We start from the raw sequence: 15,216 nt of genomic DNA, 5'->3' as shown, positions 1-15,216 counted from the left end.
CCCAAACCACTTGTGCAGCTAGATAAATTTTCAAAACCCAAGAACATCCATATAACCATACAAAGATCATGCAATACCAAGATCAACAATCCCAGAATTCCCCTCATGCCGCCTTTGAATGACAATCTCTTGCTCCTCAAGGTTCCTAACTTCTAACACCACGGATTAGTGATTTTATTGTCATTGAACTTTACATGAATGGAATCATACAATATAGACCCTTTTATGTCTGGTTCTGAGATTCATCCACGATGTTGCGTGCAGTTGCAGTTTGCTCATTCTTATTGCTGTAGAGCACACTATTTGAAGTGTAGTTTGTGGACAAGTTGCTGGTACACACCATTTGCTACTGATCCTCAGTGCTATGACTACAGAAGATGCATGTGAGCAATCTGACATTATGTGTGATATGGTATTATACAAGAGTTTAAGTCTGACAACTTGGGAAAAAAATCTGGTCTTTCACCACAGACTGAGAAAGCACTGCTGTATATATTGATATATTCATATAATAGTATCTCATTGTATGACTATACCATAATTTATTTATTCATTCTAATTCTGATAGACATTTGGGTTGGTTCCAGTTTTGGGTTATTCTGAAGACTGCTGCTATGAACATTCTTTTAATATGATATTTAGGATCTATTTCCCAGGAAAGGAAATACTGGGCCATAGGGTATATACACATGTCAAGCTTTGGAAAGTATTGCCAAATAGTGTTTAAAAGCTACACCAACAATTTATGTTATCAGCCTTTTTAATTTCAGTATCATTTGGTCTCATTTTATTTTCTATATGCATTTTATAGATGACTAATAAAGTGAACACCTTTTCCTATGTTTACTGATCATTTTAGTATTTCTTTTGTGAGAAGCCTGTTTAAGCCTTTTGCCCATTTTTATATTGGGTTGTGTCATGGATTGAATTGTGTCTTCCAAAAAGTTATGTTGAACTACCTGTAAATATGAGTCTCTTAGAGACAGAGGTTTTCTTTTGATATGTTAATTAGGCCACCTAGCATAGGTGGGTCTTAAACCTAATCATTCTAAGTAATATAAAATAGCAGAACAGACTCAGATACACACAGAGGGAAAGACTGATAATATGTGAGCACCTGTCTACAGGCAAAAGAACACCAAGGATTGCCGGCAGACACCAGAAACTCAAAGAGAGGCCCACAGAAGGAAATGACCTGGCCAAGACTCTGATTTAGACTTTGAGCCTCCAGAACTGTGAGAAAACAAATTACTATTTTAAAAAGCTACCCACTTGTGGTATTTTTTGTTATGACAGCACTAGATAACTAAGATAGGTTGACTGACTTTTTAAAATGGATTTATAAGACTATTTTTTTGTATTCTGGATAGTCCTTTACTGTACATATATAGCAAATATTTTCTCCTAATTGATGGCCTGCCTTTTTACTTTCTTTTGGTGAACTCATTTTAATGAAGATCAATTTGTCAATTTTTCCCTTTATAGCTTGATCTTTATTTTGTCTTGTTTAAAAAATCTTTGCCTGGAAATATTTGATGTAGATTGCTGGGTCACCCTTGGAGTTTCTGATTCAGCATGCCTGGGGTGGAGCGCGGAAATCTGCATTTCTAACAAGTTCCCACGTGATGCGGATGCTACTAGTCTGAGGACTCCACTTTGAGAACCACTGCTTTAAAGCATACTGCCTCAGACTTAAAGGGAAACTAGACACAGTGTGAATGTTCTGGCCCAAAGGTCCCTTGGGGCCCTGGCATTCCTGCATTCCTGAAAGTATAATCTAGGGAAAATAACTCCTACAGGTTGCTGATAGACAGTACATTGTAAAAAGGGGTGTTGAGTTCTGTGGTTAAATATGTTTGAGAAACTTGGGTTCAATAAGTTTAAACAGATTTCTAAAAAAAAAAAAAAAAAAAATTTTGACTTAAGATATCAAAGTCATGAAGATAATCTATTCTAAAAGCGTTATTAGTTTACCTTTCATATTTAGGTCTCTTATCTATCTCAAATTAATTTTTTGTGCATGGTATGACATAGGAATTCTAATTAATTTTTTTTCCATATGGTCATCCAACTGATCCAGCATCATTTATTAAAAAGCCTATCCTTTCCCTACTGCACTTCAATGCTACCTGTAGCATAAATCAGTTGACATATGTGTAGGCCTACTTACAGATTCTTTATTCTCTTCCACTGGTCTATGTCTCAATAAATATTTGTTTAATGAGTGTTGTTATTTAAGAAATCTTGCTTAACAAAGGTTAGATTGAAAGCTATTTCCTAGTTTTGGCTATTCTGTGGTATGACTTTCCGTAAGTAATTTAAACTCTCTGGTCTTCAGTGCCCCTCATTTATCAAATGGAGTTAATGTTCCTGTCTTATAAAGATAATGGAAGGATTAAACGTAATTGTTTTTTATAAAACATTATACAAACACAGTTTGTACAACTGTTATTAACTTGCCTCATGATCTTAGTTTTGATATCCTCGGAAATTATACCACTTCCAAAGGCTGAGCATCAAAAAAAGATCCATAAGGACAAAGGGAGGAGGAAAGGAAAGACCAGGCTTGGTGGTGATCATGGAAATCAAAATGAGATAACATTAAAAGGGAGATTAGAGACTCAGGAAATTCTTTAGGATCTCTTTATATAACCATCACATCTTCATTATGGACTCTATTCCTGTACAGTTTTTTTCTATGCAAATTGTGAAATATTTCACTTTTGTTTGGTGAAGGTATCAATCTCCTCACCTTTTTACTCAAAGTTTCGACCAATCTAATCAATGCCTGAGAGAAAGTCTGAAGCAAGAATAATTCAGACCAATTATTCCCAACCCAGTTGTTATTCCAGAGTAGTTCTAATTACTTCAAGAAGGCTTATGAAATTTTTAATCTTTCCTATTAAAATTCTATTTCGAGTCTATAAAAAGTGAAACACACACACACTCTCTCTCACCTGAAAATATAGCCATACCTGAGACAGCATTTCACCCTGTCTTACCCCAGCACTTTTGCTTACCTCTACCATAGTAATTGTCCTACTAAATCGCATGTGTTCAGAAATCTGTCTCTTTACAGACAATGATTATTATTTTACCTCCATATCTTTTGCATCTAACATGGATCTGAACATAATGTTTTTTGAATTAATTTATAAAAAAGAGATATAGATGCTATAAAATAGTGCTAACTCCAAAAACACTAGGACTCTGCTGCCCTAATAATGCTTCTTAAATAATGTTTTACGCCTCTAGAGAAATTTTAATGGCTTTGAAAGTTTAAAAGGTATCATATAGGTGAATGGGAAACTAATTTGCTCTGTAAACTTTCACCTAAAACACAATATTAGAAAAAAAAACAAGTATCATAAACTTTTCTTCCTTCCTGTCAACTCTGGGCTATTTTCATATAGGAGTCTATACTACCGTATATGTATAAAACTGTATCTCATTTTATTTTTCATTAAACAAATATTTACTGAATACCTACTCTGTGCTAGGTATGCTGCTTAGCATGGAGACTATGCCAGTGAAGTCAGACATATCCCAAAGAACCAGAATATGTGATATTTGAAGCTGCTGTGCACTGCCAAGGTAATTATTTTTTATTCTGAAACATATAGAAAAATACAGAGAACAGTACATAATGTAACAAATAGCTGTATATCCACCTGTGTTTTATGTCTGATTTCCCTATTAGGATTGTCAGTTCCGTGACACTTGGCATCTCATTTATGTAAAGTAGAACCTGGCACATATCAGGCACTCAATGTTTGTTGAAAAATGAGTCAGCAAGAAAACGCGGTGCAGTCTGAAGCTTTATTTTTATTTAGTTAATCACCTATCCTTTCTGCACATTTCCTTCAAAGTCTAAAATAATCATGGAACTAACTTCTGTTATAATGTCACATTTCCAATTAACTTCTATGGGCTCTCACTGTTTTATCTCACTCAAATAAGCATCCTTTGACTACTCAGATACTTGGACTTCTTTGCTTGTACTTGGTTGTCTGACTCTAGCATGTCTGTCAGTCCTTGTATTTTCTCATTACATTGCACTGATACCTGGGAGAAGAACTACAGAAGGGAATGTGTGCCGAGTAAGGAATCCCTAGAAGAACATGCTTTCTTCCATCAACAGAGACATTTAGCTAAGTGCTAAAAGCAGGAGGAAGAACAAGACCATTTCAATGAATTCTTCTTAAAATCGACTTTAGATCCTGCTAAAGGAATCGTCTAACCTTCTTAAACATACTGCCTTTAGGAAATAGAGAGGGGAAGAGAGACAGAGGTACCGAGACCACATCTGGAACTAAGGCCAATTACATTTCCCACAGAATGGAAAGGAATCTCCAAATTAATCTACTGATAGCATAAGCAGGCAAGCAGGAATTTAACACTGAGGCATGAACCCAAAAGGAGCAAATGGCACTAATTTGCTAAACCTCAAGAAAAATCTAGTCATTAATTTTCTGTTTTTGGTGAACTGTAAATAAAAGCAGTCCTAAAAATACCTACTAAAATGGTTAAAACCAAAACCAAACGCCTGTATTTTATGTAACTGTTGAGCTGTGACAAAGAGAATACATAACATAGTAGCTACAGGCACAGGCCCTGGAATCAGAACGACCTGAGTTGAAATTTCAGCTCTATCACTCATTAACTGTGGGACCCTGGAAAAATTACTTAACTTTGATGAGCTTCAGGTTTTTTTATCTGTAAAGATGAAATACTACCTCATAAGACAGTCATGAAGATTAAATGAGATAATGCTTGTAAAACACTTAGCACAGCACCCAGAATACAGTAGATGATGATTAGCTGGAACAAAACCAAACCAAAATGTCCTCAGAATGAACTAATGCCTCATTTGGGTAGAGCTGAAATGAACTGATAGGATTTAGTATTATACCTAAGCTGGAGAAGAACAGGAATGATCTCAAGTTGAAGTCCATTAAAAGATTAATGAATAAAAACTTCTGGAGTGTAGACAGAGGTGTCATTCCCTCCTCTCAAACTATTTCAGCTTAAGGGCACGATTCTGCTAAAATATAGGTAAACATCTATACAATTTTGGGGTGGGGAAGTATTTCTCAGTATGACGTCAAAGGCAGAAGCCATAAGGGAAAAGACTGAGAAGTCTGATTGGCATAAAAATCCAAAGCTTATGTACTTCAAAATTAAATAACAGAAAACTGAAATCAAAATAAAAAACTGAGCAATGAAACTCTAAAAACTATTTAGCAAAAGATTCTAGCTGTATAAAGAACTCTTACAAATCAACAAGAAAAAGGCAAGATGTTGTTAGAAAAATGGGTAAAAAACATTAACAGGCAATTTACCAAAGATGAAACATAAAAGTCAATTTTGAAAAAAAAAATCTCTTTCAAAGAGAACCAATTTAAAATCAAGACTTTTATAAGTGAAATACCTTTGAAAAGGTGTATTAAAAAGGTGCACTATTCTCCTTAAGGTCAATTTGGCAATACATATTAAAAAAATCTTAAAAATTTGAAACCCTTTGACCCAACAATTTCAGGAATTTATCTAAAAAGATTTTACAGCAGGAAAGTTCACTGTATTGCTACTTAAAACAGCAAGCAATCTAAATGTCTCCAGATAGGGGATTTGTTAAAGGTGGCAAATCCTTTGAAGTAATACTCAGTGGTCACTAAGGGAATTGTCAAAAAAAATTTTTGGTTGCAGAACCCTTTTAATCTCCCAAATGAAAAATTAGTTGCAACCTAAATTTGAAGAGAAACAACAGTCAAAGGTGATCTTTCGAAAGTAAGGGTAGAGAACCTTGAACACTGCCCACTCATTCTCCCACCTACCCCTGCCCAGAGGCTACTTCCAGTAAGCTTATGGCTTCAAGGAACATATTTATATGTGATATAATGAAGAATTATCAGAAAGATACACATCAAAATGTGAACAGTAGTGGATTTATAGGTAATTTTTTTCTTACTGCTTGTATTTTTTTCCTAGTCTAGAATAAGCATGTATTATTTTCATAAGGAAAAATAACATTAGTTATTTTTAAAGTTGGATTCTTTTGTACAGTTAAGTTTTCCATACCCCTTTGTGTCAGCTGATATTTTAAAGTGTTAAAAATTTTTTGGGTGCTTGCTCAATTGAAATGTCTTGCCTGACAGTCAAGGAGATATCGAAATCCAAGTAACTGGATTCTTTTTTTTTTTCTTTTCAATTGTGCTTTAGGTGAAAGTTTACAGCTCAAGCTAATTTCTCATTCGAAAATTTATATACATATTTTTTGTAATCCTCACAATGCGACAGCACACTCCCCCTTCCCACCCCGGGTTCCCTATGTCCATTTGTCCAGTACCTCTCCCTTCCTGCCTTCTTGTCCTGCTTTTGGACAGGAGTTGCCTATTTGGTCTCATATATTTGACTAAACTAAGAAGCACGTACCTCACGTGTATTAATTTTTTGTTTTATAGGCCTGTCTTTGTCTGAAAAGTGGGCTTTGGGAATGGTTTCACTTCTGGATTAGCAGAGAGTCCAGGGGCCATAGTTTCCAGGGTTCTTCCAGACTCTGTCAGATCATTAGGTCCGGTCTTTTTACATGAATTTGAATTCTGTTCTACATTCTTCTCCTGTTCTGTTTGGGAATCTCTGTTGCATTCCCTGTCAGGGTGGTCACTGGTGATAGGTGGGCACCATCTAGTTATTCTGTTCTCAGGCTGGTGGAGTCTTTGGATTATGTGGTCCTTTCAGTCCTTTGGGCTAATATTTTCCTTGTGTCTTTGGTTTTCTTCATTCTCCTTTGCTCTGGGTGGGATGGGACTGATAGATGCATCTTAGATGGCTGCTTGCAAGCTTTTAAGATCCCAGATGCTACTCACCAAGGTGGGACGTACAGTATTTTCTTTATGAACTATGTTATGCCAACTGACCTAGATGTCCCCTGAGACTATGGTCCCCAGGCCCCAGCCCCAGCTACTTGGTCCCTCAAAGTGTTTGGATGTGTCTAGGAAACTTTTATGCTTTTGCTTTAGTCCAGTTGTACTGACTTCCCCTGCATTGTGTGTTGTCCTTTCCTTCACTGAAGTTCACATTCGTCTACTATCTAGTTATTATCTAGTAACTGTTTTCTTACTGGTAAGTATCTCTGTATTCTGATTATAGATTTTCTTATTCTAAGTCACTGTACCTCATTAAAAAGCACTCTGTGCTCTGGTTTCTGTGTCTTCTCACATACTGCTCAATTTCCCAGGAATGCTCATCCCCAGATTCTTCACATGGCTGACTCCTCTAAGTCTGCAGATATCAAGAGAGACCTTCAAGATTTCTCTGATTATACTAAGTATTCTCTATCATTGCACTGTCTCTGTCATAGCACTTAAAACAATTTGAATTATATATTTGTATGCTTATTTACTTCCTGTCTCATCTACAAAACTGAAGTTTCTTGAGACTATGCCTATTACTTGCCTACATATTACACAATGCTGTAGCATATTTCGTTTGCTGCTGTTGTTAGATGCCGTTGAGTTGACCCCTGAGGCATGGTGACTCCATGCACAGCAGAACAAAACACTGCCTGGTCCTGTGCCATCCCCATCCCCATGATCAACTAAGGATTGGACCGTTGTGATCCACAGGGTTTTCACTTGCTGATTTTTGGAAGCAGATCACCAGTGCTTTCTTCCTAGTCTGTCTTGAGTCTGTAAGCTCCTCTGAAGCCTGTTCAGTATCACAGCAACATGCAAGCCTCCACTGACGGATGGTGACTGTGCATGAGGTGTACTGGTTGGGAACTGAACCTGGGTCTTCCTCAAGGAAGGTGAAAATTCTACCACTGAACTTGAATGAATGAGTGTTAAAATTTGAATCTGGAGACTCATGAAGACATTTTTGCCTAAGTGGGTTGGCAAGGATCCTGTTTTCAATACTGTTCAAATTTCTGAAAACTTCAATAGTAGCCCAGAGTCATTGCATCAGGGCCTAGATCTACTGAGATGCCTACTCCAGAGCTACTAATCCTTTATCACCTATCCTTTAGAGAATGAACATTCCATAACACAGGATGAACACCTGCCACTTCAACATTTTCTAAAGTCTCTTCTAGCCTCACTTTTATAACTGAAGCATACACTTTTATAACTGAACCAAAACAAAACAAAACAAAACAAAACAAAAAAAAACAAAAGCAATCAATAACAAAAAAAATGAACCTGTTGCGGTCAAGTCGATTCCAACTCATAGTAACTGTATAGGACAGAGCAGATCTGCCCCATATGGTTCCCAAGGATCAGATGATGGATTCAAACTGTCGACCTTTGGTTAGCAGCTGAATTCTTAACCACTGACCCACCAGGGATCCCACTAATGAGGGTTAATCTCAATTTACTGAAATTTATTATATGTTATCCCATACATGTACTGGTGCACAGCCACTGAATTATAAACCCTTTTTGTCAGGAATCTGAACAGTGAGAGCTGCTATTCTGGGCACAATTTAAATAACAGGGGCTCCAACAATGGCAAGCCAACAGTCTCAGAGGAGCTCTTACAACTAAACGGGGAACTTAAAAACACCAAAACAAACAGTGTAAAAGAAATAACCATAGAAGGTACCAAATAAGCATAGAGACATAACATTTTAAATACTTCCAAATAGTTGGTTTTAAAGCATAAATGGAGCATGTGGGCTTTCTACATCTTTTCCTGCCAAGTCCCTGAAAAGACTGACTACACTACACTCATCTCAAACAGCTGTTAGGTCTGATCTTCAAATATTTGGCTCCAAAATACAGACCTATTTGCACTTTAAAAACTCAGATGCCTGCATACTCCCACTATAACACCGCATTGAGATAATCCTTTCAAAGTAGGCTGCTGCCCAAAACAGATCTCTATTCATGGGTTAGAAATGCTTCAGATGGACAGAGCAAAATGTCAGCCTAATTCCTAAAGTCAATTGTCAGAAAAAACAATTTGCTCTGGTACCAGAAGATTTCATTCTTTCTTTTTTTTTTGAAGTAGGGGCTGAATTTCAACAGTTATTTAAGGTTAAAGAGAGACGGTAAATGTGAAATATTAAGATTTTAGAAGCGAGGAAAAAAAGTTTATGTCCACTTCTTTTAAAATTGTTGACTTTCTTGGACTAAGTTTCTTGTTTAGCATACTTGCTTTTGTGGGGCACTCAAATATACACTATCATATCCGCCTCACTTTGGGTTGCTGGGAGGTGCAAGCCACAGAAAAGGCTCTTAGTCTAGAAATAAGAATCTAGTAGTATAAAATAACCTTTCCCACATGCTGGTGTAATTATGCTTGTTTTCTAGGACTGTGTACAAGCAAGAATATCTAGCTGTAGTTATACACTTCTGATAGTTATCTAACCCCATAAAGTAACACCCTAGAAGACTGGGATGATAGGTGATACACACAGCATTTCCCTTCTCCTAAGCACACATCAATCCTGACTGATTAACTTCAGTTGGTTTGATTCAGCTTAACTTTTTTTAAGATAGCAGCCACTGAAAATGCCTATAACTTTATGAACCTTGTGTTCCGTTTTCCTTCAAACCTTGTATTTTAAACCTTGTTCCTGAAAAAGCCACTCTTAAAAAAAGGAAGTGATAGTAAACTCAGAAACTAACTCTATTTGGCATCTTACAAAACAGTATTCCATCTTCACCCTATTCTTCTGATGTTTTGCAAATGGAAAGAATAATACTCTCAAACGTTAAGAAACATATCCTGAGTCACAACTGATCAAGGGAAGAAGTGGAAACTACTTTTTCCATTTTCCAGTTTATCATTCTTCCCTTACAGCAGCTCTAGGGATGGCCCAGACCAATTAAATTCCAGGTAGGTAAGAACATCCTTCTCAACCTTACCTCTTTATGCACCTTCCAACTGTCTACTGTCACATTGAAGAGAGCTTTGAGGGCCTCAATGGCACAGTCTGTCTCCTGAGGTGAGAGAGGAGGTCCATTATGGTCTATGGCCGATTCATACTCATCGGTCCACTTGATGCTAAAGGCACTTTCCAAGATCTGGGTTAGCAGCGGTAGTCCCTGGAGCTCATAGCGCAATTGTGACCTGATGTCAGTGTGCAAAAGTGACAGGAGGAAGAGCAAGCGCAAGTCAAAGCACTTAATGTCATTGATAAACTTTCGGTCCTTGCACTTTCTCAAAAGGTTACAGAGCTTTGCAGCAAGGTTAAGTTCCAGGCTGAGCTGCTGTGCCATCTGACTGTTGAACACTATGTTACAGAGACATTTTAACGACTCCACAATAACTGGGAACTCTGACACCTTCTCCAAAGAATCATCCGACTCATTTAGCTTGGCTAGTCGCAGCAGTATCTGCATATTTTCCTTGGTTGTTACAGGAACTAAAATCTTTTTGTCTCTGGAGAGAATGCGGAGAACTTCCAGGCAGGACACTTGACACGTTGTTGGGATGTCCTTTACAAGAACTTTAAATATGCCTTCACAAAGTTTCTGAAAAACAAGAATGTGTATGCAAAAATCATTATTTAGTTCAAACGATTTAAAACAGAATGTTTCTCTATCAATGTATTTAATAGCAGTTAAGGATCTGGCTAGCTAGAAAAGATTTTTATTTTATTTATTTTAACACAGAATGTTAGCACTGGAAGGGACCTTATATTTGGTGCACTTCTTTTACTTTTGTTGTTGTGGTTTTTGGTTGCCATTGAGTCGATTCTCACTCATGGTGACTCCATGTGCACGGAGTAGAGCTGCTCCATAGGGTTTTCAAGGCTGTGACCATTTGGAAGCAGATCGCCAGGCCTGTCTTCCGAGGCACCTGCAGGTGCGTTTGAACTTTCAACCTTTTTAGCTAAACCCTAAACGGTTTGTTAAAACACATACAGCTAGACCTCAACCCCCAGTGTTTCTGATTCAGTAGGTCTGGGGTAGAGCCTGAGATCTGCATATCTAACAAGTTCCCAGTTAACGCTGCTGCTGCTGGTCCAAAAGTCACACTCTGAGAACCACTGAACAATGGCTAACAATGAACTGACATAACTTGGATGTTTAGTAGGGGACTGGAGAGAAACTGACTAGGTGAGTGCTGAAAAGTAGACAGAGCTGAAATTCATTACCATATATACTTTAACCTCTCCTTGACTTCTCTGTGCTGAAGATGGATAAGGATGGCATGGAAGTGTATGGGATGTCAGTGTCTGGTCATATCATCTTTCTTAACTTAAATGTGAAAAACTACTGTAAGTATGAAGCACATTATGATCCTGGGCTTGAAACTTGTTCAACCTGCCATGGACTCTAGAACCATAAGAATGTGGTGATTAAGAGCACGGGTTCGGGATTTACGTGATTACCTAAGGGCACTTGGCTAAGAAGTAGAAGGCCAGGACTCAATGCAGATAATCTGGCTCCAGTGTAACTTACACTGTATGTTAATGATCATACCATAGCTGCTCCCATTTATTAACTGTGATCTTGAGGACGTCATTTCATTAGGCCTCTTTCTTCATCTACACCATGCGCTGTGACTAAATGTACTCTAAGGCAACTTTCTTCTAGCCCCAGAAGGATAGGCTTTTCACTATGAATCTCTAAAACTAGGATCAGCTTTGGCTTTAGCTAGGAAACAAGCAAAACATGCTACGAAGATTATATGAGCATTCAAATGATCTGTTATGATTCATACACTGTCTTAAGAAGTGATTTCTAAAAATAAAAGTCAAGTTTTGAACATAAAGAAAATATCTTTGCTTAAAAGACTGCCATTATAGTTAGCCTACTGTACTCTGGCAACCCAAAAAGGCTGTCAGAAAACACTTTCTAAACATGTACTACTCAGAAGTGTTGTCTACAGATTGGTGCCAATTCACAAAATGATTGCTGGGGAACCATGTTGCTATAGGTACAAAAATTGAGGGTATGCATTTAGAAATTTTTATAGTAAAAATTTCATTTAATGTGACTTTGCTGTGACATCCCAGGATGTGATTATTTCTTTTTTTTATAATTCACTTGTATTATAGTTTTTTTTAAAAAATACTGGTCTACTGCAAATTAGGGACAAACAACAATAAACCTTGGTCCTTCATCATAAATAACTTAAGAAGCATTGTTTTTGACAATTTTTATCCCTTATAAGTTTTCTTTAATATAAAACTAAGGTAGTAAAAACTACCTCAGATCCCACAGTAATGAGTAAATAATATAAAGCTTTATAAACATGCTTATCTAAGACTTAATGTAATCGTTAGGTATTGTGGTGGAAACTTTGAGAGTTGCCCACCAAAATCCATTCTCTTCTTACACAGTAATAGAACTGTAGAGAGGCCCTCACCTGCCTAGTTACACTGTATTTCCCAACAACTCTTCATGATCATGTGACTGAGTTCTTGCCAATGGAATATATGTAGACATGTTGCAGGTCATTTCCAGGTTTGGGTCTTTAAGACAGTGACTAAGCCTTCTCCACATTCTTCTCCCCTTCTATAGACTAGCACTAGATGTGGCAGCCCAGTCTACACCAGGACAATGCTCAGATGGTGAAGCATGACTTGACAACTTGAAAAGAAAATTGAGTCCCTGAATAAATTCATAGAATAGAGCCACCCACCTGCCTGGTTGATGATCTCAGAACTCTTATTTGAAAAGGTAATAAATATCGATATTCCTAACCACTTCTATCTTGGGGTATCTTTGAAATATGGTGTCCCATCAATGCCCCATAGAGAATCTCTTGTGCCATCATTCCGTAACTAACAGAGTTGTATTTAATCTCAATGACTAAGCAACTACTCTCTATATCTCATACCAGGAATCAGGCCAACTTGGCCTGGTTTTGCCATGACTGGTTTATATATTCATTTGTTCATTTATTCATCTATCCATCAAGAATTCACTGTGTCTAATAAATCCAAGGTAAATATCCTTGGCACTGGAGATACAATGGAGAACAAGAAGGTCTAAGGAACTTAAAATCTAGTGTGAGAGAATTACAAAAAACACAAGCTATGGAGGAATGCAATAAGTGCTCTGCTAGATTTAAGCGAGGGTTTCTCAACTTCAGCACTACTGACATTTTGGACTGGATAATTCTTTGCTGTGTTAGGCTGCCCTGTCCATTGTAGGATGTTTAGTAGCATCCCTGACCTCTACCTGCTAGATACCAGCAACACCCCCACCTACTTAGTCAAGACAATCAAAAATGTCACCAGAAATTGCCAAATGTCTCCTCAGGAGCAAAACTGCTCCCCATTAAGAACCACTGGTCTATGTGGTTCTATGGCAATACAAATCTAAGGCACCCAATGCAACCTTATGGGAGGGAAATGGACCAATTCAGGGTAAAATTTCCTAAGGAAGCAGCATCTAAGTTAACACCTGAAATGTACAGGTGTAGTTTCTATTCAGTCATTTAATAAATATTTGAGTGCCTAATATATTCAAGGCTCTGTGTTAGGTGGTAAGTGTACAGTGGTGAACAAAACAGACATAACTTTGGTGTTATGGAGATTATGGTCTAATGGGGGAGATAGATAACAAACAACTGAACAAGTAAATATACAATGAAGATGTCATTAAATTTTATAAAGGAAATGAACAGGATGCTGTGATAGAGAATAACTGGAAAGAGGCTCAATTTCAGAAACAGTGAAATTTAAGCCAATTCTGGTGGTGAGAAGCTGCTAAATGTGCAAAGAATAGGAAAAAGAATATTGCAGGCAGAGTCTGGTATGTTTAAGGTCCTGAAAAGCTGGCGTGAGTGATGTTATAAGCAGAGTGCTGTGAGATGAAAGTGGGGAGTAAGCAGAGACCAGATCATGTGGAGTCTTACAGGCTATGATAAGGAGATTAGACTTTAGTTTAAATGCTATAGAAAGGCAGTAAAGGAGTTTAAGCAAAGGGGAGTTATAACCCAATTGTAATTTTTAAAAGATCACATTGGCTGCTCTGTGGAAAATGGATTGGAGGGGAGCAGATGCAGCTTCAACTAGAGTGGTAGCAGCAGAGAGGAGAGAGAAGTGGATGAATTTGATAGTATATTTTAGAGGGAAAATCAATAGGACTTGCTGATTTATTGTTTGTGGGGGAGAGGGAAGTGTTTGGCTTAAGTAATAAAGTGCCATTTATCGAAAAGAGGATGACTGGGGAAAGAAAAGCTTTTAGGGAAAATCCTGTATGAACACATTAAGTTTCAGATGCCTACAGGGAAGTCAAATAGGAAGCTGAATGTATATGGCTGGAGCTCTAAGCAACCATCTGGGCCATACCTTCTACATGAGTGAGGGCATTTCAGACTACAGGAATGATGAGATCACTTAGAGAAAAATACAAAAAGAAGAGGGGGGCTAAGACAGAGCCTTAAGAAATGCCAATACTGAGAGGTTGGGAGGAGGAAGAACCGATAAACAAAATTGAGGAATCAGCCAGACAGGCAAGAGGAAATTTAGGAGTCTGGTGTCTTGAAGCCCCAGTGGCACAGTGGCAAAAGGTCGGCGGTTCAAACCCACCAGCTTCTCTGTGGGAGAAAGATGTGGCTGGCAGTCTGCTCCCTTCCATAAAGATTTATAGCGCTGGAAACCTTATGGGGCAGTTCTACTCTGTCCTATAGGGTCGCTATGAATCGGAATTGACTCAGTGGCAGTGGGTTTGGTTTTTTTTTTTGATATCTTGGAAGATAAGACAGGAGAGCATTTTATGGGAAGAATGGTGTCATGGATTGAATTGTGTCCCCCAAAAATATCTGTCAGTTTGGCTAGGTAATGATTCCCAGTATTGTCGGATTGTCCATCATTCTGTCATCTGATGTGCTTTCCCTATGTGTTGTAAATCCTATCTCTATAATGTTGATGAGATGGGATTACTGACAGTTATGAAAACTCAACCTACAAGATTAGATTATGTTTTAAGTCAATGTCTTTTGAGATATAAAAGAGAGAAGTGAGCAGACAGACATGGGGACCTCATACTACCAAGAAAGCAATGCCAGGAGCATAGTGCATCCTTCGGACCTGAGGTTCCTGTGCTAAGAAGCTCCTCAGCCAGGGGAAGATTGATAACAAGGGCCTTCCTCCAGAGCCAACAGAGAGAGAAAGCCTTCCCCTGGAGCTGGCACCCTGAATTTGGACTTCTTGTCCACTAGACTGTGAGAGAATAAATTTCTCTTTGTTAAAGCCATCCACTTGTGGTATTTCTGTTAAAGCAGCCCTAGATGATTAAGACAAATCGTCAA

The 15,216-nt window shown here is 37.8% G+C and overlaps 1 protein-coding gene across 8 annotated transcripts in view; it reads right to left on the bottom strand.

The window, feature by feature from the left end:
* RIC8B (RIC8 guanine nucleotide exchange factor B) overlaps positions 1-15,216 on the bottom strand; it is a 142,866-nt gene that overhangs the window by 92,569 nt on the left and 35,081 nt on the right. For all 8 annotated transcript variants that reach the window (XR_002823651.1, XR_002823648.1, XR_002823649.1 and 5 more), the window contains exon 3: positions 9,870-10,478. Coding sequence is in view for 4 of the 8 variants with exons in the window: in XM_004373790.2 (XP_004373847.1) it covers positions 9,870-10,478 (609 nt within the window). In the remaining 4 variants the exon portion in view is untranslated. The remainder of the gene's footprint in view (positions 1-9,869; positions 10,479-15,216) is intronic.

This window comes from Trichechus manatus, unplaced genomic scaffold, assembly GCF_000243295.1.
Source record: "Trichechus manatus latirostris isolate Lorelei unplaced genomic scaffold, TriManLat1.0 scaffold00027, whole genome shotgun sequence".
In the NCBI taxonomy this organism is placed as follows: domain Eukaryota; kingdom Metazoa; phylum Chordata; class Mammalia; order Sirenia; family Trichechidae; genus Trichechus; species Trichechus manatus.
The sequence above is the reverse complement of the archived record's forward strand: the minus strand, read 5'-3'. Positions and strand labels throughout refer to the sequence as shown.